Consider the following 23,151-nt stretch of genomic DNA (forward strand, 5'->3'; position numbering starts at 1 on the left):
GTAGTATAAAAGCAACCACAGACAATTTCTAAATAAGTGGGTGTGGCTGTGATACCAAAAAACTTAATTTGCAAAAGTAAGTGGTCCATAGATCATGGTTTGCTAACCCCTGCAACAAAATATAAGCAAGCATTAACAACAATGCAGTTGCAGATTATAAAACATGCACCCAAACAACTCATATCGATTACATACTGATGAGTGCAACCACAGACACACACACACACACACACTCAGAGAAAACACAAATTCACAGCTGTCTTGTCTAAAATATACATTTTTTAATTTCTAAGAAAAAGATAAATTGTTTTTTTTATATAGCAGGCATCATCATCAAACTATGGCTCAGAGACTAAATCTGGTCCACTGCTTATCTTTGTAAATAAAGCTTTATTGGAACAAAGACATGCCCATTCATTTATGTATTGTCATAGCTGCTTACACAACAATGGCAGAATTGTGTAGTCATGACAGAGGGCCAGCAACACCTAAAATATTTATCATCTGGTTTTTTGTTGTTGTTTTTTTTTAAGTCCTCATCGAGGAAAATTTTTATAATTTTTTTTGAGAGAATGGAGTGAAGGGAGGAGGGAGAGGAGAGACACAGAGAAAAAAACGTTGATGTGACAGAGACATCGACTGGCTGTCTACATGTGCCCGACCAGGGCCAAGGATCCTGCCTGCAACAGAGGGATCCTACACGCCCCTGACCGGGAACTGAACCCACAACCCTTCGTTCTGAGGGCCGATGATCTAACCACTCGCCAATCCGGCCAGGGCTGCTGGTCTTTTACAAAAGACGTCTGCCCACGACCCCTGATACGTACGCCAATGAAGTCATTAGCGTTTTTTAAAAACTCCTTTGTTTTCTCCAGAAGAGTTCTGCAGATCAAAAAACACCCAAACACCTAAAGAGGGCGAAAGCCTAGGTCCGCCGTCCATCTAACAGCCGTTCCCACCTTGTGATGACGTGGTAGTAATAGATCTTCCCTTCAGGGTCGCGGGCGGTCTTCCAGTTGGGAGGTAAGACGATGGTTTTTGGTTTTGGAGGAGAGGGAGGTGGCAGGTCCAGGAGGTTGTTGGTCACCACCATTTCCGGCTGGAAGAGACACAGGTACACAGAACAGCTTTCCGGCGTCCTCTCTGCTGAGCAGTTAGAGGACTGACACCCGCTCCGATGACCGTCCCCTCTTTCAGGCACACGGGCCGCGGGGGCTGCTGTGTGCACACCCTCACCTCTCCTTCATCTCTCCTGCCTAAGTCCCGCCTCTTCCATTCCTGCAGGCCTTGATCTGGCCTCTTTCCCCAAGCCTCGGTGTTGCTTAATATCGCACATCATTCAATATTTAATACATCATTAACCCTTCCCCCACCTGGGAATGATTCTTTCCCCCAAACTCTTCCTCTGTACCTCTCACGATACTGAACTCTGATTAAATATCATTCATCATGATCCTCAACTCTGAAAATGTTAACTTCTAATAATAGGAACGCAATGTTGTATTTGTACTAAAAATACTGAGGAGGGCCCAACGCATACCAAGCCCTCGCACTCCTGCTGTGAGTGCACACCGACTTCCTCCTGCAGCCACTTCCCCCGACTGCAGCCACCAGCACTCGCCAGGTCGTCCAAGAGCCTTCTTCAGAACTGCTATTCTGATCATGTGACTCTGTTAGCTTCTCAACTGCCCAAGACCCGCTTCCTATTCCCATTTCATCCCCAAACAACAGGCCATCAAGGTTCCACCACGTCTTTCTACACACGGTGAACACCAAGAGCTGCCCTCAGTACACACTGCACAGACGTATACTGAAGCACAGCATTCAGTTCCACACTGCATTCATTAGCCCATGATGTCTAGGAGTGTCCTACAGCATCACAAATAATAGCTGGTCTAAACAAGCACTACTTCGGAAATTCACAGCAAAGTGTAAAAAGGTAAGGTCAGTCCGTTTAAATCACAAATTAAAACACAAGAGCCAACCAAACAAGGAGCGTCGTGTCGGCCGCGAGATTTCTTACCGGCTGCACGGGCGGAGGCTGCCCTGGCGCCACGACCGTCGCCACGGCTGCGGCTGGCTGGACCACCACGCCGGGCGCCGAGAAGATCTGCGGCCCCTGGATGTACTGCAGGCTCGGCTGGGCATAGCTCTAGAAGAGGGAACGCAGACACTCAGGACGTGCCTTCTCTCGCTCCAGTGAAGCAGCAATTAGCATCCGTGCTGGCACCTCCTTCCACCTGGGGGTCTAGTGTCAACAAGTAAAGGGACAGAGAACACTTCCCAGGGTTCCACGGTATCTACCCAACCAGCTGCCAACCACATGCCACAGCCAGAGCCCAACCATCAGCAATAAGGGGACCCCGGTTACAGTATCACTGAAATAACACAGAGGTTTACAGTGTCACTGAAATAACACAGAGGTTTACAGTGTCACTGAAATAACACAGAGGTGCACCTGTGAGATACGTTCAAACAGCATGTGCCTGTCCAATCTCTCCATGGGCTGCGGGGAAAGCTGCAGGAAATGACTGTCCCCTTCAGGCGACTGAAATTACACAAAAGCTCACTCCGCAAACATACATATAAACAGTCCTGAAATATCTTCAAGCTCGGCTGGTGTGTTCAGATATTTCTGACTAATATCTCTGAGCGTCGACCTATGAACTGGGAGGTCACGGTTCGATTCCCTATCAGGGCACACGCCCGGGTTACAGGCTCGATCCCCAACAGGGGGTGTGCAGGAGGCAGCTCTCTCACCATTGGTGTTTCTACTTCTCCCTCAGCTTCCTTTCTGAAATCATAAAAATATATTATTAAAAAAAAAAGGAAATATCTTCAAAATGTGATTTACAATGAAAGTTACAAAAGGAAACTAAGGTCCAATATGTTATAGAGGTGAAAACGTAATTGTTGTGCCCCCACGACTAGAGGGAAAAAATAACTATTATTTTACATCCGAGTCACCTGACTTTATAATATAAAAAATTATAGTCTAAGTACTCAATTTTTTAAAGATGTGATTCAGTATAACTTCGAAAGGTCACTCATTAATGTCACAAAACCACTATAAATCATGTGACCTCAGTTAAAATTGAGCTTTTTACGTTTAATAAGCAACTGTGACAAAAAAGTGACATGGTCACCTTCCGATAACACATCTACTTCAAATGCCAAAAACACTGCATATGCGCACACACAGATTTATGTCGTGTCAATAACCCTCCACTGTCAAGGTCATCGTATCTATGCACTCAGCACCCACCCTGTTATGGCCGATACGAGGCTTGAATGACACCGACCTGAAGGCTCCCCCTGAAGGTCAGATCTTTAGGCCACACAGAGGTCGATGACCTGGACTGGCTGTACTTGACAGCTCACTGTCAGTATTCTCGCAGTGTTATTGTGGTAACTGAGTAGTAACTAAACTTCAAGGTAAATGGTGCTCTGAACCTATCATTATTAACTCTTCATCTCATGCAAACCTCAACCCCTCGGAGCCTCCTGCTCATGTTACAGCAAGAAAACCACAACTGAAGAACCCAGTGCCGGTCTTCAGGACACACAATGAACAACGGACTAAGACTCAAACACACTCACACATGCTCTACCCTCATCACCCAAAGCCCAACATCCCCTCTGCTCAGCGAGTCTCAGGGGAGGGAAGGACGGCCTGAATCGCCCTGTCCGTCCATCCGCCCCTCAGCACCCCGGAGCGGGGGAGGGGTCACTAGACGACTGTTTGGCAGGAACAGGCTGGGAAGCAGGAAACAAGTCCAACGGCGATACTCGAGCCGTAGGCCCTTTCTGACTAACCCCAGAGAAGGCTGCTCACTGGGGGGACCAGATTCTACTCTTGAGGAACCACCAGGTGGTCAGTGGGCATTCTGCGGAGGCGTCGCTGAAGGACTCTCGTGGCGGGTGCTGAGCTGCAGCACCCAGGTTAGGACACACTTCGGACAGGAACGGGACGGACGCGGACTCTCCTTTGATCTGTGATGTGCATTCTCAGGGAAAAACTCAAAAACAATGTCTTGGTCCAAGAAAGAATAGGGCAAGACAGAGTTAGGATCTAAGGAACTTGTTTAAGGTCCCTAAACATTATGGAAAATCAATACCTAATAACCAATAATGAACACTTTCTTACTACCCTTATTTAAGCACTTTAGCTTTCATTTTAAGCCAAACATGAAAGAAAAAAAAATACACAAAAGTATAAGAATGTTCAGTGCAGTGTTATTTATAACCAGAGGCCTGATGCACGAAATCCGTGCAAGGGGCTCAGCCCTCCCAACCCTCCCAGCCCCGCCTGGCCCCCGCAATCCCGGCTTCATCTGGACGGTGGCTCTGCTGTTCGGTCTAATTAGCCCATTAGCTCTTTATACAGAGGATTATGAAAAAGAGCTTTCAACTTAAATGGCTGCCCCAGAAAAATAGATGGAAAATGACCTTATAAGCAGACGGGATATTATATAGCCATTGAAATGTATGTGTATACATATGTGTGTATGTATGTAATATACATACAAAAAATTCAAAATTAGAAAAAGTAGTTAAGAATCATGTTAAGTAGAAAAAATGGGATAAAAAACTTTAGATCTTTAAAGTTACAAATATATAAAAATATATAATTGTGAGCAAAGAGATCATAAAAATGAAACTAGTTAATACAGTTAAGGTTTCAGGAATTAAAGCAGGACATTTTTGTCACGGCTTTTCCAACACAATTTTGATACAGCTTCAGCTCAGTAACACTAGCAGAAGCAAACATCACTGGTCAGTACGAAATCCTGTGCAGGAAACATCCGGGATCTGCTATCCACATTTCACCTTTAGGGACGATGAAGAGTGATGGGGGGAGACAGCTAGACATAGGAATGTGGTAAGAATGATGCTTTATACAAGCTCCTTTTAATTTTAATTCTTAAAATGTATCACTTTGTTTTATAAGAAAAAGCAATGATTTAGAAACAAAAAATAATACATTTTGAAACATGAAGTCAGTACACTTAGTTTCTAAACTTAGTACTGTTTCCTACCACAGTAATAACCTCAGGCTCAGTGCATGAGTCACTGGCAAACTTCGTGTGATACCCATGTGGGGCTACAGGAAAAACACACAAGGTGGGTCTAGAAGAAGAAAGGGCAAGCCATGTCCTCATTCAATCATCAGGACAGAGGGTCTCCTTCCAGAGATACAGGTGAATAAACTGTGTATAAGTCACTGCCTATAAACAAAGGAGAGGAGAAATCCAGAAGTCATTCTCACCCTGGCCAGTGGCTCAGTGGTTAGAGCGCCGGCCCATGCACCAAAGGGTGGCGGTTTCGACTCCGGGTCAAGGCTCGGACGTAGGTTCCATCCCCGGCCCCAGTTGGGGCTTGTGCAAGAGACAACCAGCCAGCGGCTCAGTGGCTGAGCGTCGACCTATGAACCAGGAAGGCGCCATTTCATTCCCAGTCAGGGCACATGCCTGGGTTGCGGGCTCAATCCCGTGTGGGGCATGCAGGAGGCAGCCGATCAATTATTCTCTCTCATCGTTAATTATTTCTCTCCCTCTCTGAAAATAAAATAAAATAAAATAAAATAAAATAAAATAAAAATAAAAGGAAGCAATGGGTGAGGATTAAGAAAAGCACCCCCCTCTCATGTGCTTTGGGGGAGGCCAGCTGGCATGCTGTAAGCAGCCCTACTGAGAGGCCCAGGTGGTGGTCAGGAACCCAGGCCAGTCAACAATGAGGTGAGTGAGCTTGAAAGTGACTCTTGCACCCCAGCGGGTCCTCAGATGACGACAGCCCCGGTTAATGTAAATTCATGGGAGATTCAGAGCCAGAGTCACCCTGCCCAGCTGCTCCTGAATCCCTGACCACAGAAACTGTCAGATATTACTTGTTGTCTTACGCGGCTAAGTTTTAGAGTAATTTGTTATGCAGTACATAATTAGTATTGGTCAATATATAAAAGTGATCCATGTCAGGATTTCCCCGTCTATCAGTTTAACATCCCATAAGCAAACGGTAAGACAAGAGCGGTTCCAACGTTAGTCACCTGGACAATCGGCGGCGTTGTCTGTGAGTAGGGTGACGTCACACCGTAGACAGCTGGACAAGTCTGTCCTTGGTAGTAGATGGCTGGCTGTGACTGTGCGGGCGTCGAGTAGGGCTGCTGCACACTGACAGGCTGTTGGTTTGAATCCCAAACGCCGTAATTCTGTCCCTGGACGGGGCCTGCGGCCGGCACTGGCAAGACGGTGACGCTGGCGTCTTGGTGCACCACCCCTTCACTCTGGGCCACATACTGTGAACTGGAAACTTCCACGGGGGCTGTCACATGTGGCGGCACCGGCACCGGCGGAGGGGTGGCCAGGGGCTCCGCAGAGTGTCCCACCAGGGGCTGAGAAGGATCGTAGGGAGCAGGGGAGCACACAGGGTCCAGGCTGGGGGTGGGGAGGAGCACCTTCCCAGCATTGGGGTTGCTGGGGTCCACATAGGCCTGCATGGGGTACCCTGGCGGGTAGCCGGCAAAGGGGTGATGAGGGGCACTGTAGCCGAGAGAGTCATAGGGCAGTGGAGACGCGATTCCCAGGTTCTGCATCTGCTGCTGTTGCTTCTGCGCCTCCCGCTGAGCCACCTCTTGCTCAAACAACTTCCGCCGCTCCTCCGTAGAAAGCTTATTGCGGTCTTTCCGTACTTTCTTTTTAGAAGTCGGTGTATCGTATCTAGAAAGAAAACAGTAAGAGCATCACAAAATGTTGTTCCTAAATTACAGACACAATCAAAGCACTAAATGCTATGTCACTCAATACTCAATCATTAATTACACCAACTCCAATTTGGCAATGGTTAAAAATCACTCAAAATTACTTAAGGAGTCTTGCAAATAGAAGAGAAGCCCAAGGAAACAGACACATAGATGAAAAAGGTAAGTTTATCATTTTCTAAGCTTCTAGCTTTACAATTAAAGATACATATAGCATCCTAAATAGATGCTTCTTTATAGTTGGGGACAGATCTAGAACCACACATTCTGAAATTAAAACAGAAATCAAAATACATTAATAAAAGATAAAGAATGACACGTTTGGCCACACACATTTATGACCAATACCAACAAAGGATGAACATGAACACATGAAAGAACAGAGTTATGTTCATATTCTCTTCTCTGTGCAACACCAAGGAGGACATGTTACTGCTAAGCTAGGAAGGAACTTCTTAAAACACAGTAAGCACTAACCAGCCACAAAGGAAACACAGTACAGGATACACTCAATCAAACCATGATGAACAAATTCTGTCTGTCAGAAGTACAAAATGAGCCCAACACAAGGCATATACTAGGGAAAAAATACTTGCAAAAATTATCAGTAAAACATAATTGTATTTAGAACGTAGTATATAAAAAACTAACAGCCCAGCCAGTGTCGCTCAGTGGTTGAGCACTGACCCATGACCCAAGAGGTCACTGGTTTGATTCCCGGGCAGGGCACGTGCCCAGGGCTGCCAGGAGGAGGCAGCCAATCATGGTCTCTTTCTCACTGATGTTTCCATTTTCCTACCCCTCTCCTACCTCTCTCTCTGAAATCAATAAAAACATATTAAAAACAAACAAAGAGCCGAAACCGGTTTCACTCAGTGGATAGAGCGTTGGCCTGCGGACTCAAGGGTCCCGGGTTCGATTCCGGTCAGGGGTATGTACCTTGGTTGCGGGCACATCCCCAGTAGGGGGTGTGCAAGAGGCAGCTGATCGATGTTTCTCTCTCATTGATGTTTCTAACTCTCTATCCATCTCTCTTCCTCTCTGTAAAAAATCAATAAAATATATTTAAAAAAAAAAACACACACAAAAAAACCTCCCAATACCCAGAAGACAAATAATAAATGAACAAAACATATAAAGAGGCTTCACAGAAGAGGAAACAGAAATGGCCAATAAATACACAAGATGTCTCATCTCTTCAGTAGTCAGGGGAATGTATTCTGTACCCAGACAGCCCCAAGTTAACAACCCTGACACGGCTAAGGGAATGCAATTCAGTCTTCCTAAGGAACTTCTCCGGATTAAGTGTTTTCGAGTCCCTGGTGATGATCAGATCGCCTTTCCCTACGAGCAGGACAGACAGGACCGAGCCGTGGGCACAGGGGTCCATCAGCACTTGGACGAAAGCTCTGACGGGAAGAACCACCGCTACCCGCGCCCCCCCCCCGCCCCGGCCCCCCACCCCGCTTAAGAGAACAAGGCTTTGGCTCCTCAAATAGGATTTGAATGTTTTCAAGTGGAAACCACTCAAGCACCAAAAATCCATGCTTAGTCTTCACAGCTAATACTAACGCCAAGAGATGGTCTCCTATTTCCTGAGGTCTATACTCACCAAGAGGATGTGCTTATCCCACAAGCCCTTGGGGTCCAAACCAGGTGTGACCCGAGCACCTTCTGCACGCACCTGTCCTCGGGCCTTTTGGTGCCTCGCTCATAGGCCGAGGGGGGTGGCGAGAGGGAGCCCCTCCGTTTCCTTTTCTCTTTATTCTGAGTTTGCTTGTCTGTGTCTCTCTCTCTTGACCGGTTAGGTGTCTTTGGAGCAGCAGTTTGATCTCTGAAGACAGTAGCATCCCTTCCTCGTTCAGTCACTAAGGGAAAAGGATTAAAAAACTTACTGGTAGCCGTTTCTCCATCCTGATGCACCAACCGTGTAATAAATTTCTACCCAACAAATGGATCCACGGACTCCTCCCGCCTCTGCTTCCTGAAAGCCTCGTCTGTGAATGCCCTGTTCCACTTTCCCCACTGAAGTGTCGTCTGAGCCTTCAGCAGCTTTAGCAAGTTCTGTGGAACACAGCACGCAGGACGCTCCCATGACCTTTACAAGGCAGTCTGCTCGTCAGTTCAAATGTGAACGCCATCTACTGCCCCTGTAACTCTACATATTTGTAATTTGCAGAAGAGCAGCCTGGCATAAAAACCTCAATAGGAAATGTCTATTTATTATTTATTTATTTATATACTTTTATTGATTTCCAAGAGGAAAGGAGAGGGAGGGAGAGATAGAAACATCCATGATGAGAGAGAATCATGGTGGATCGGCTGTCCCCTGCAAATCCCCCACTGGGGATCGAGCCCACAACCCGGGCATGTGCCCTTGACCGGAATCGAACCTGGGACCTTTCAGTCCACAGGCCAACGCTCTACCCACTGAGCCAAACTGGCTGGGGCAGGAAATGTCTCTTTAGTTAAAAAAAGGATTAAACAACTTTTATTAACCCTAGCCCGTTTTGCTCAGTGGATAGAGTGTCGCCTGCAGACTGAAAGGTCCCAGGTTCGATTCTGGTCAAGGGCATATGCCTGGGTTTTGGGCTCGATCCCCGGGGGGGGGGGGGGGGGGGACATGACACAGGAGGCAGTTGATCAATCAGTAATTCTCTCATCATTGATGTTTCTATCTCTGTCTCCCTCTCCCTTCCTCTCTGAAATCAATAATATATATATATACTTATATATAAAGAATGTCTGATCTAAAGGAACAAATGCATGGAAGAAAGACTACTAAAGGCCATGACTTCAAGAAAACCAACAACAAAGATAATACAAAGAGACATCTTCTTCGGCAAAAATTTACTAAGAAAGCATAAAATTAGCCCTAACCGGTTTGGCTCAGTGGGTAGAGCGTCGGCCTTCGGACTGAAGGGTCCCAGGTTTGATTCCGGTCAAGGGCATGTACCTTAGTTGTGGGCACATCCCCAGTGGGGGGTGTGCAGGAAGCAGCTGATAGATGTTTCTAACTCTCTATCCCTCTCCCTTCCTCTCTGTAAAAAAAATCAATAAAGTATGTTTTTTAAAAAACCAAAGCAAAACAAACAAGACTAAAAAAAAAGAAGAAAGAAAAAAGCATAAAATTACAAGTTCCCAAACCTTTACACCAAAGAGTCCGCTTACCTACATACTGTCTGGTTTCAAACACAGAACTACCCAAGTTCTCACCAGTGACCTCTGCACATTCCAGAGAAGGTCTGGGAAGCTAGGAGGCCCCAGCACTCACCTGCGCTCTCCTTTTCCGTGTGGCTTTTCTTGGGGATCCGATAGACCTCCTGCAAGAGAACACACCAGAGGAGGGCTGTCAGCGTGGGCTGGGAACGCTGACCTCTCGGAAGCACACGATTTTACACGGCAACAAAGAAGTGGGAAGAAACAGGCTGGTGTTTCATTTCTCCCAAAATTTGACTTTTTCTGGCTTCACATAAGAATGTATCCCAGTCCCTTAAGAGCAAGTGAAAAGACATAGCACAAGTAAAAAATTTAACATCTACAAGGCCTGTATGACCTCATTAGTCAAGTCACACCGAGTAACAAGGCATTTTCCTTCTGGTATAAACACACTTCCTGATAATTTCTGTATGCTTTCTACATATAAAGTTTAGTCGCCTATAGTTCCTCTATTGGGATTATTCCTAAGAACAATTCTGACATCTCACTCACCGCCCCTACTTAAAGAAGGAAGGTAAGTAGTAACCATATGAAAAACACTTAGACACATTAAGTGTGTGAAGGTAATTCCTGCTATCTAGCATATTTTCCTATAAATGCAAAAGCAACTTGGCTAATGGCCAAATGTAGTACCTACTTTCATACTGCTGTCGTTTAAAAAGCAAAGATGACTGGCTGATGTTGCTCCGGCTGGATTCCCGGTCAAGGGCACATACTGGGATGCAGATTCATCCCCAGCTCGGCCAGGATGCATACGGGAGGCAACCAATCAGTGTGCCCCTCTCACATCTCTCATATCGATGTCTCTCTCTCTCTGCCTCCCTTTCTTCCACTCTCTAAAAATCAATGAAAAAAATATCCTTGGGGAGGATTAAAAAAAAAAAAAAAAAAGGAAAGCAACATTAGATCACTGAGAAAAGTAAAGTGTGTTCCAAGGCCTTCGATCCCTTTCTTGCCACATGACTGTAAGGCCCAGAACCAGTTCTGTTCTCGACAGACCCTGACTGCTCTGGTCCATCGAGGAGCTCCTGGGCACAACACTTCTTACCAGTCACTTTGTTAAGTGGGAAAATGACAAACCCACATATTCTCAATGGCACATCATATGATACCTTCCCTTTAGGGTAATCTCATAATATTGAACGTAGCTATATGACACGTAATTCCATTTTTAAAGGAATTGTACTCCTAAAAAAACCACCAAAGAACTCTCCCCACTTTGATGGTTGGTTCTAGTAGTATTTGTAGGAAATGAGAAATAACCCACATTAACAGATGCACTATTAGATTGCCATTAACGTGACAAATGCGTACCACACGGACCAGAGATCTCTGCGCTGAGTCTCCACCTGGCCGCACACGTAGACCATCCAGGAAACGCTTCTTGAATCTAAAACTGTGAGCATGGGCCCTAGGCAGCTGTATTTTAAGAAGCTCCCAGATGATTCTGGACCCTTGAGAAGGTTGAGAACCACTGGCCTCGTAGTAGCCGTCACGCACTGCTCACAAGAGAATCTGAGAGAAAGAACTACGAAGCAAGCATGCCTATCCTCAGCTCAGAGCCTCCGGCCCCTCCTGGGCTGCTTCTGCTTGGAGAGGGCACAGCCCCACCTGCTCCTCTGCAGGGTGCCTGGAGCTGCCCGGCGTCAGTGTCTACCTATGACACTGAATCAGGGACAAAGACAGGAGAACAGAGCTGACACCCTTGGCTCTGTCTGACTCCGCCTTCCCCTTCTCAGAGGGGTTACCAAACTTCGGAAAAAGCAATAAAGCCGCTCATCAGCACCTACCCACACTATAGGGGAAAAACAGGTATTCTACAAATGCTGGCATTCCAAAAGGTAGCATGATTATTCATGAAAGGTGAGAAGAATAGACATATTAGGGGATGTCTGTGTTAACTAAGAATAACACAATCTTAACCTACTTAGTGTCTTTTGCATGAGGTCTTGGATTACAAGCATTTATAGTCTTTATTACACAGATCTCAGCTGGGGGCCCATTCTGTGGTGGCCGTTACGTACCAGAGGATCGCTCCTCAAAGACACAGTCTATTATTTTAAAATGTTTTTATTTACTTATTATTTTTTAGAGAGAGAGAAAAGGAGAGGGAGGGAGGGAGAAGGGGAGGGGGAGAGGAGGAGAGAGAGACAGACAGACATTGATCCATAGCCTCCCATATGACCCCTGACCAGGTATCAACCAGAAACCTGGGCATGTGCCCCAACTGGCAATCGAACCAGCAACTTTTTGGTGCATGAGATGACGCTCAATCAACTGAGCCACACCTGCCAGGGCTCAAAGATGTATTCTTCATTCCATTCAAAAGTCTATAGCAACCGCTAAGTAGGAAATGTATTCCGACGTTCACAAAGTGGATGACCAGTGGCCAAGAGCAATTGATTATTAGCGTGTGCCCAACACCACGGACAACAAGTTCTACCAATATACACCTAAGCACTTACAATTACTAGCTTGGTCCTCCTTTACATGTAGTCAAAATTGCAGATAACATTTATTTTATTTTTTGTTAATCTTCACAGGAGGATATCTTCCATTGATTTTTTAGAGACAGTGGAGGGGGGGACACAGAAAAGAGAGAGAAACATCGACATGAGAGAGACACATCAATTGGTTGCCTCCTGCATGTACCCGGACCGGGGCCAGGAACTGACCCTGCAATGGAGGTTATGTGCCCTTGACCAGAACCAAACCTGAGACACTTCAGTCCTGGGCCGACACGCTGTCCACTGAGCAAACTGGCTAGGGCATCGCATATATTATTAAAAATGGACTCGGGTTATTTACTTTGAAGCCCTGAAAATGCCACTCCGTTTTTCCAAAGTCCCACAATATTGAGAGCCGAGGAGGAAGCAGTCGTGTGAAAAGGCAGCAGTAATAGCAGCCTACAGGACTGGACGTCTGCTTGGAATAATGTCATACCAACAGGCTACTGAATCCCCTGCAGAAAATATTCATCCGAGTCAGCTTCATTTACTTTAACCCTTCATGTAAAATCACTTTACTTTTTATACATACACACGGATAGACACTCATCGGCAGAGTCTGTGATTTCCTCTCATAAACTGTATTACAAGCAGTGGGAGTAGGGTTATCTCCTTAGGTCACAGAGGTCCTGAGATTTGACCGGGGGAACAACTTACAAGGTAACAGACAGGTGCGGAGGTTTCACAAAATCCCACACAGGTGGCGGTAGAGGAAGGGAGAGAGGGAAGAAGCAGCAGAGGACAATAGTTTTATTTATAAAACCTTGAGGAGAAACTCTTCGACCTTCAGAGCTGGGCACTCAAGAAATGAAAGGTGGTAAGGTTCAGCTTTCGTTTTAAGCAACTCAGACAAATGGGCAAAAAATATGGACACAGCCAAAACCGGTTTGGCTCAGTGGATAGAGCGTCGGCCTGCGGACTCAAAGGTCCCGGGTTCGATTCCGGTCAGGGGCATGTACCTTGGTTGCGGGCACATCCCCAGTAGGGGTTGTGCAAGAGGCAGCTGATCGATGTTTCTCTCTCATCGATGTTTCTGACTCTCTGTCCCTCTCTTCCTCTCTGTAAAAAATCAATAAAATATATTTTTTAAAAAAAATATGGACACAGTTCTTAAAACAAGAAATACGAATGTAAAGACATTCTATACTTCATGCATTAAGAGAAATGAAACTAAAACTACAATACTTCACTTTTGCCTATCAGTCTGACTAAAATAGTCACATAATAATTGTGTTGGTCAGGATGTGAATAGGTACTCGTATGCGTATACATTACTGATGAGAGTAAGATTGGTAAAACTATGAAGAACAATTTGGCAATACCTATCAAAGTGACAAATAACACAGACTCTGACTCAGATTACTATATCCAAAATGTATATTCCCATGTGTTCAAAATGACTTAAAAGTTACTTGCTGCTAAGCTCAAGAAAGGAATCAACCTAAATGGCCAAGATAACGGGCTGATTAATATGATTAACAGGAGACTAATTACTGCATAGCTATGTAATGAAATGCCATGCACCTGTGAACACTGCCTCCTTTACAGACTGGGAGGATGCAATGTGTACAATACAGTAAATAAAAAGCAAGGAGCTATAGTGTTGCCGGCTTCAAAAACAAACAGCCTGGCTAGTGTGGTTCAGTGGATGAGCGCTGACCTATGAACCAGGTCATGGTTTGATTCCCAGTTGGGGCACATGCCCAGGTTACGGGCTCAATCCCCAGTAGGGGGTGTGCAGGGGGCGGCCAATCGATGATTCTCTCTCATTAATGTTTCTATCTCTCTCTCTTCCTCTATGAAATCAATAAAAATGTTGTAAAAAAAAAAAAACACAACCAAACATAATATGCGCACATTCTCTCTGAAAGGTTACCCAAGAAGCTGCTGCATTGGTTCCTCCAGGAAACAGGACATGGGGCAGGGGCAGAAACACGACATTTCACCATGTGCCTTTTGAATTTCCTGTCATGGACTGTAACGGCCTGTTTTAAAGGTTAATATAAACAGACAGACCTCTGTGCGCTGTGGCTATGGACGTGGTCAAGGCCACCCCCTGGGCTGTGAGGGCTCAGGCAAAGGCCTAAGGAACTGGCGGCTTCTCCATGCTGTGCTGTTTGTCTCAGCCAGTGTCCTACCTCCAAAGCCCGCCGCGCTCACGGCCGTTCCGTTTCAACTGGTCCTCCCCGACCTCCTCCTCCTCTTAACCACCTTGTGGAACCTCCTCCGCAATGCTGTTCTATCCCATCCATGTGAAATGTGCGAGGCTTACAGGAGATCCTGAAGCACAGGTGAACAGCCAACACAGGTCCCTGCTTTCAGACTCTCCCAGCCCAGCAGTAAATGTGGACACGGAATCATGTGTTCAATATCACGGTTATGACCACCTCAAGGTCACAGTGATTACATGCTTTTCCAATTTCAGACTTGTTTTTTAGACAAATTAATTTCAAACCTAAGATGTCCCCCCACACTTCAACTTTAACTCCTCTATAATGTTTCTAATTATAACAAAAACCCCAGTGGCTTCATGTTTATTGTACCAGTCAACCCAGCACTGCAGTGAAGGCTAGGAGCTCTCCTGCTGCCCAAATCGCCCAGAAAACCCTTTGAGCTGGAGCTCATTCCTCTCCTGCCTGAGAGGCCGCTCGTATGCATGGACTCCTTGCCCCAGAAACCCCCCAACGTTTTGCACGCTCTGAAAAGCCCCTGAAGTTCAGCCCTGGGTCACAGGCTGAGAACTCTCAACAATAAGGAAAAAAGCCACTTGAACAAAACATTCAAAGGACAGTTTCTATGCTTTCAGAATGAATGTGGACTTACTAGTTTTTAACTCAGAAGCAGACTAAGATAAACCTGAAAAGTATTCACCATAAATACATGAATTGCCTAGCAAAGATATAGAAATCACTATTTGCTGGATCAGAAAAATGAGAAGAAATATAGGATTTAAATCCAAAGACCTCTGTCCATTTCTATCTCATTTGTTTCCATTCACAGCTGATGGACAGATGCCCTGGGGAAAGCCAAGAGCCCGGAGAGAGGTGCCTCCTCCTTCACACAATGGGCACCATGTGCAGGAATGCATCTGACCAGGACCGGGGAGGGTGTCCTAAGAGCATGTGAGGGGCAGGGGCTTTTTCTGGGAGGAACAGGAATGGCTTTCCTGGGGAAAGGAGAAGAGACATCTGAACAAAAGGACGTGTTTTCAGGAACGAGGGGATGTGTGTTTACCTGCATATATGAAATCAGCAGCACAGGCCCACTGGTGGGCCAGACAGGCTGGAGGTGAGACCACATAAATAAATGAGGACTAGACTCTGCCATGACATGCAAGCCTCATTAAGAAAAATGAACCTATTTAATAATGTAGTAAGGACCATTTAAATGTTCTAAACAGGTCACTGACAGGAACACGCCTGGATTTCCCGAAAGGTCACTCTGCTACTCAATGCAGCACAGACTGTTGGCAGTCATTCACTATTATTAAGCGGTAACTTATTATAACCACTAGTATGACGGTACAATAATAAGTCACTCTTACCACAGAGATTAAGAAATGGCCCTTGCCTCGAAGATCTCAGGGCCCAGTGAGGGGTAACGAGAATCTTACCAAATAACTTCAGTCCTCTGATGGCATAGAGTATCGGCAAGGCCAGAGCACTGCAAAAGGTGAACTGCAACTGTAACTCTGAATAAAGGAAGAAGGAAGGAAGTAAACCTACTTTTGCCCCACCTGTAGATCTGATGTGACTCTTGCACTGAGTGTTTTAAGTGAAAACATTGGGCAAGAAGGTTAGATAAACATACAAGTACCTCCCCTACTTATTTAGTTCCTGGGACACTTCCAGGCGTTGTTCTTTTAGTAACGGGAGTTTCTGTGATGCTACTAGAGATTCCTATTATTGGTCACATGTGTGTTTTTAAAAAGATAACGCTAAAGCATGAACCTATATAATAAAAGCATAATATGCAAATGGAACAGAAGGTAAAACCAGTCGCTATGACATGCACTGACCACCAGGAGGCAGATGCTCAACACAGGAGCTGCCCCCTGGTCAGTGCGCTCCCACAGGGGGAGTGCCACTCAGCCAGAAGCCGGGCTCATGGGCTGGTGAGTGCGGTGGTGGTGGCAGAGCCTCTCCCCCCTCTGCTGCAGGCAGTTGGTAAGGAGAGAGGGGTCCCGGATGGCGAGAGCCCAGGACTGCAAGAGGGATGTCTGACTGCCGGCTTAGGGCCCCTCCCCACCAGGGGTCCCGATGCAGGCCGGGCTGAGGGGCCTACCCACAGTGCACTAATCTCGTGCACCGGGCCTCTAGGAAAAGGTAATATAAAGGGGGAAAAGAATGGGAGCAAGAAGGACAAACAGGAGGCTGTTAAAATAGTCCTAAGAAAGGACAAGAACCTAAATTAAAAATGGCAAAGAGGAGACGATATGACCTATTTCACGTGTATGACAAAGAAAACTCAGGTGACCCAAGATACACCACCTTTAAGGGACAGGCAGAACAGGAACATCAGTGAGAGCCACAGAAGGAAGCGCAGCTGCCATGGTGTCAGATTAACAGAAGGAAAGGCAAGAGAAACGATAGAGAGGTCAAGTACTCCATGTATACACACTCTCCTTTTTACTTGTATGCACATAAAAACATACACATGTATTTTTTGCAGTCTGCTGACAACTCCTACAAGTGACGTCCCAGTAGTAATGACTTCAGGGACAATTTAAGCACTGGATAAATAATGGAACTAATGGACAATTCATTGAGTAAAAACAAGAATCCATGAGTCTCAAATGATATTATCAATGAATAAAGAACTAAATGGGAGAGCAGGGGAAGCTCTTGCTTACAAAAGAATGCCAGCCAAAAAAAAAAGAAGTAACCATCACAATTATGTGATTCAGGCAAATTCACTGGATGGTGAAACTAATGGATAAATGTGATGGAAAAACAGAATATTTACGTATTTCCGAAGGTGCTTCTAAGTGACTCTCTTTCATTACAAAGGGACAAACAGAACTTTACGCTGGAGGGCCCTGGCAGACCCACTTCAACCAAGCAACCCACGCTGACAATGCCAGGAACTGACAAATCAACACTGGGTGACGGACACTCCTGTATCCTGACCAAAAATGTGTAACCCGAACCCAAACCAAAGAAAACCTAACAGGCCAGAGTTGAGAAATATTCTAAGAAATTGAAAAGTATTAAAAATGTGAAGTTTATAAAATAAAAGAAAGACTGAGGGACTATTCCCAATTAAAGGGTATTAAAGTCACACAATTCAATGTAACTATTGATCTCAGGTTAGATTCCGGAACAGGAATTATTTTTCTACTTCTTTTCTTTTTTGCTATAGAGAACATTATATGCACAACTAGCAAAATTGAACGTGGTCTGTTGATTAAAGAATAGTACTGTGTCACTGTAACCTGATTTTGAAATGTCACTGAAGTCATGTAGCAGAATGCCCTCGTTTTTATGAAATACACACAAACATCTAAGGGCAGCAGGTGTCCATCTGTAAAACTTACCTCCTTAGAAGTTAAAATTTTAAAGAAAAAACGATATGACAAATTTGGTAAAATGTTAAATTGGGGGATCTGGGTGAAGGGCTTAAACATTTTTTAAGCTAAAAAAAAAAAGGAGTCCTAGCTGGTTTGGCTCAGTGGATAGTGTCGGCCTGTGGACTGAAGGGTCCCAGGTTCGATTCCGGTCAAGGGCACATGCCCGGGTTGTGGGCTCAACTCCCAGTAGGGGATGTGCAGGAGGCAGCCAATCAATGAGTTACTCTCATCATTGATGTTTCTATCTCTCTCTCCTTTCCCTTTCCTCTCTGAAACCAATAAAAATATATTTAAAAAATAAAATAAAATGTATAGATCAAATTCTTTAAAAAAAAATAAATTTTAAGCTGAGTCTTTTTCCCTGCCTTTGTACTAAAATGTGTATTACATGCAGAATACATATACAACGATATGCCTGCAGTTTTCCTGTATGTCTAAAATTACAAGAACATTTCAGAAGGAAAATTTGTATTTTTAAAATTATGATTATATATAAAACTAAATTACACCAACTTATCTATATTCAAAAATTCTCATTTCCAACGAACTTGGTCATTGGCCTGAAGGAAAACCAATATTCCTGAAAGGTCCCTTCCAGACCAGTAATCCTACCCTATATAATAAAAGGCTAATATGCAAATAGACCCAATGGTGAACAACCAGAACCGACAACCAGTCCCTATGACGCGCACTGATCACCAGGGGGCGGAACATGGCGGGTGTTGGCCATGGCGGGATGGTGGAGCAGGTGAGCAAGGGGGGGGCGGGGGGAGGGGGCCAGACCATGGGGTGAGCCTCTGGTGGTTACTGAAGATTCTTTGCTCCCACACACCATGGTCCTGCCCGGCAGCGCTCGCACCCGCTGCTGGTGCCCGGCACAGTCAGCGCGTGGGAGTGGCAGTGGTGGGAGCGGGGCTGTCGGCAGACAAGGGACTGGGCGCTGCGGTGGGAGGGGCTGGCAGGGGCGCGAAGGATGGGCCAGGACCCGCCCCCCTGCCTACCGCAGCCTCGAGGCCCACAGTTCCTTTCAAGGTGCACAAATCCATACATTGGGCCCCTAGTAATGTATATAGTCTCCCACTTCTCAGATAGTCTTACATCCAAATAAAGTAACTTTTCCTAAATAGCGTCAAGACTTTTTTAACTTCATGGTTATAAAAACATGATCATATTGTCTTTAGGGAAACAGAATTAAGAGCTCACCCCAAAGAATAAATTGTCAAAATGACTTCATTCAGTATCAGAATGTTTAGAGCAACCACATTCTGCAAAGGACAAGACAGTAAATATTTTAGGCTTTGCTGGTCACTCAGGCTCTGAAGCAACTACCCAACTCTACCACTGCATGAAAAAGCAGCCACAAACAATATGTAAACCAAAAAACGTGGCTGTTAAAAACAAACAAACACACAAAAAACAAAAAAATGTTTATTTACAAAAACAGGCAGTGGAGCAGATTTGGCCAACCTGCAATTTAGATAAAGTATTCACCCAGTAATAACAAAAGGGACTACTAATACGTTTAGGGCCACATTTACCTTTTGCCAAGGAACCAGTATCTCATTGAGTGTTCTCGGGGGCATTTATACATTTTAAAGATAAGGATAAGTAATACTGATCTTTATGAACATAGAATAATCTCTATCAAGGATTCTAAAATTTATTACAAAAATTCAGGGCACAGAATTTCATTTTGAAATGTTGCATTGCAGATTTCACAAAGAATATTAGTTACAGATCAAAATTCCAAGCAGTAACTCAAAACTTTTAGTTGGATAAGTCCATGTTATTTCTATAGAGAGTTTAATGCTTAAATTCCTAGAAAAATAATGTTTGTTGAGTTAAAGATACTATGTGGAAATAAAGATGGAAGATAAGAATGGCCATTAAGAAGAGTCCAACTTAGCACATGTTACAGAATGTTGTCCCTAAATCATCTAATCCAGGTGTAACTATAACGACCCAGAATTCATTTTAAGGAGAGGCACATCCTGGAACCTACGTATCTACGAGGAAGGCTCTGGAATCAATAGCCATCACCATCTCTTGGGTGTTTAACTGCAACTGAAGCTGCCAAATTCACAGGAACCTTACCTCTTTGTCTTACGATCCAAATGAAGGAAGATTTTCCAGTCAAGGTTATAGTTAATCACCACTTATAACCAGCTGTTTTGCCCTGAAGTCTAGGGTATATTTTCAGCATGAGGGGTGATGTACAACAACTCCTTTTGCGAACAGAAATACATGCACATGTCCCTGCTGAAAACGTAACCCAGTGAGTGTGCGTGTGAACGTGAAGGCATGCGCATGTGCAGCCGTGTGCTAGAGGATGTGTCTCGTTCGGGTTTACTTTAGAAGTCAGAACGTGAGAGCCTTGAGGAGCCAAGGCAGGCAGTGGTCCTGTGTACAGAGGCACAGAAAAAGCAGCTCACTTAATCCTTTCTCGCCAGGAGTCGGGATTTTCCCAGAACGACATCCATTGTCGGCAATGGACACACCAAAATAACGCCGGCGCCATGAGTTAACCACCTCTGTCCTCTTTTCACCTATTATATTTTTCATGCATCATCCAACTTCCCAACCTTCTTCCTGCTTCTTCACAGAATGCACGCTAGGTTCTCGTTTTTCTTCAGCACGAAGTTGAAAATGGAGTTGAGAAAAGGAGACACATGGTCAGCTGGTGATGTTAACAAGCTCCTTGCTGCCCTGAGAAGCTAGATGGAAATGGTTCAAGTTACAAGAGGGATCATCATCAGATCTGGGAGGACAAAGAGTAATTCATGAAGCTTCATTCCCTTCCCTCCCGCCCTCTCATTTGTTGATGATCCCTATAGTCTGCCTTCATAGCAAAACCAAGATTAAGGAATCTGAAGCAACTGCTTTCCGTTCTTCACTCCATCCAGTGTGCAGGAGGCCACGTGGGACTCACATCCAGCAATGTGAACGTGGCCAGGTCAGGGAAGCTGGGAGTGGCTAACGTAACCCCAGGCTGAGACCAAGGCTTTTCAGTATGATCTTGGCATTAACATCAGCAACTAACATGGTGCTTGGCAACAATAACGACTGGCTGAGTAAGACCTTCTCTTTTCTGCCAAGGTCCACTTTCTACTGAACACATAGGTGGAAGTCAGACAGAAGTAGTTAACTCTTTCAATGCCGGGATAGCACGGACATACTGTATAGTCATCACATCAAGTCAATGTGTTTCTCTAAAATGTTCATCACAGGTTCCTGACTTCAGAGTTCTTGCTAGACGCTAGCTAAAGAATATGTTTTAAAGGCAACCATAATCAGTTTTGAAATTAGAACACTGCAAATGTTAATACAGAATAGATGAATTAAGAACCCTGGCACCAATGTGTAACAAAACATCACAGGTCAGTCAAGCAAAAACATGTCTCAGCAATGCAATTCCAGATGGGTAATGATTCCAGAGCAAACTGAAGTTTGAAGAAAGAGCCTTTATTTAATGGCTTCCTTAATGCTAAGAATTGGGATAAACCCAAAGTAGAAAGAGTAAGGAGGATATATTTTAAGTACGAATAAAAGTTTAAACCTTAAGTCAAGAGAACCATCAAGCTACACAGTACTGTGCAACTCCTTTGGTCTTTTAGATAGGAGTGGGGAGGATTACAAGCAGGGCAGAAATAATGTTGTAGGACTCAAAATGTATGTCTAGAACGTGATTTTAAAAGACATTACCTCTAATTGGGTTAAGGAAATCCCAGAGAATAACCCATACCATTACAAAAAAAAACAAAAAAAACACAACTACTGTATAGAGAAATAAAAATATTCACTTTCTCCAGATTTTAAGAAGAGACAGGGTTTTAAGGAATTACGATGATCATGTCTTTTTTTTAAGTTGTATCAATCAGAGACTTCTCAGGCAAAGGTGAACTGCTGGGTCTACAACTCCATTCTCTCCCTATAAAACCGTCTATAAGGCCTTTCCTATGTTCACCAGTGTACTTGTCCCCATTTCCAGCTTCCTATGAGCCAGCCAGAGTACAGGCTCTCCTAGCAGTCTCTAAACACAAACCACTATTTCAGGGAAGAATAAAATGAAAGCAGGCCTTAAATGAAGGTCCCCAAGCGACTGTCCCAGCATCTTTCAATTAATTGCAATTCCAATTCCTGTAGTTCACATGCTGTGTCATAAGCAGATTTATTATGAACCCTTCCTTTTAGATTTATAAAAAGGTCAGCTTTCCTAAGGCTGAGTTTACACTGAACTGTAAATGAGGGAAGCGTAGCACGAGTAAGAGCTCCAATGGGTGAGCTGAACCCACACCATACTAACGAAGGGTCCTGACACAAAATGCAAAAGCCAAAAATAAGCACGAACACTGCGCTGCTATTGTGCTCAGTGTAAGGCCAGTTCCGTTATGGCTCAAATCACAGGGTCTTATCGGTGAGCCCTGTGGTCCTAACTGGCACAGGGAGGACTCAGACGTCCATCTCGCTGCAAACGACTCTGTGCTGCTGTTTACCTGGTCGCTTCCCCGCTGGTGGAAGGAAGGAGGAACAGAAACTAGAAGCTAGAATGTGAACTGTTCCCACAGGACCCTTAAGCCCTGCGTCCAAGACGTCGAGGACCTGGATCCACATCTCTCATAGGCTCCTCCTGTCACATGTTTATCCAAGAGCCAGACTCGGTTTTCTGCAAAAACCCTGTCATCTTGCTCCGTTCTTTAACGGGAGATTATGTCCGCATTAAGAGCGAGGCTTCCACGCCTCTCTATTTTTCCTCTAGATAGTATATTTTGTCCAAAGAAACAGGCATTGAAAGACAGGTCTATTTCAGACATAACACTGGAACTGAATACCAACTAGCACTGCTCCATATAAAGTTGTTTTACTGGAACAGAAACTTATGTGCAATCATTTTTTATGAAAAGTTGCTATACTACCTTGGTTTTCTAATTAATTTCTTATTTTAATTAATTTTCAGTCCATCCAATAAATTAATTTCCAATTAATCTAAACATTCTTTGTTTTCTTCCATAGAATTTTCAAATGTAGAACCACACATTTGTTACTCAAAGGATTTTTTGTTTTTGTTTTCACTGTAAAGAGCACCTGAATGACTAAATTCC

The 23,151-nt window shown here is 44.6% G+C and overlaps 1 protein-coding gene across 1 annotated transcript in view; it reads right to left on the bottom strand.

Moving 5' to 3' along the window:
- The window catches only part of SETD2 (SET domain containing 2, histone lysine methyltransferase), a 53,811-nt gene that overhangs the window by 8,667 nt on the left and 21,993 nt on the right, over positions 1-23,151 (bottom strand). Inside the window, exons 11-16 of the mRNA XM_054708108.1 lie at positions 10,032-10,080; positions 8,442-8,625; positions 6,047-6,716; positions 2,459-2,548; positions 2,024-2,152; positions 960-1,099 (exon numbers count right to left, since the gene is read on the bottom strand). Coding sequence (XP_054564083.1) covers positions 960-1,099; positions 2,024-2,152; positions 2,459-2,548; positions 6,047-6,716; positions 8,442-8,625; positions 10,032-10,080 — 1,262 coding nt within the window. The remainder of the gene's footprint in view (positions 1-959; positions 1,100-2,023; positions 2,153-2,458; positions 2,549-6,046; positions 6,717-8,441; positions 8,626-10,031; positions 10,081-23,151) is intronic.

This window comes from Eptesicus fuscus, chromosome 18 (assembly GCF_027574615.1).
Source record: "Eptesicus fuscus isolate TK198812 chromosome 18, DD_ASM_mEF_20220401, whole genome shotgun sequence".
Lineage (NCBI taxonomy): Eukaryota > Metazoa > Chordata > Mammalia > Chiroptera > Vespertilionidae > Eptesicus > Eptesicus fuscus.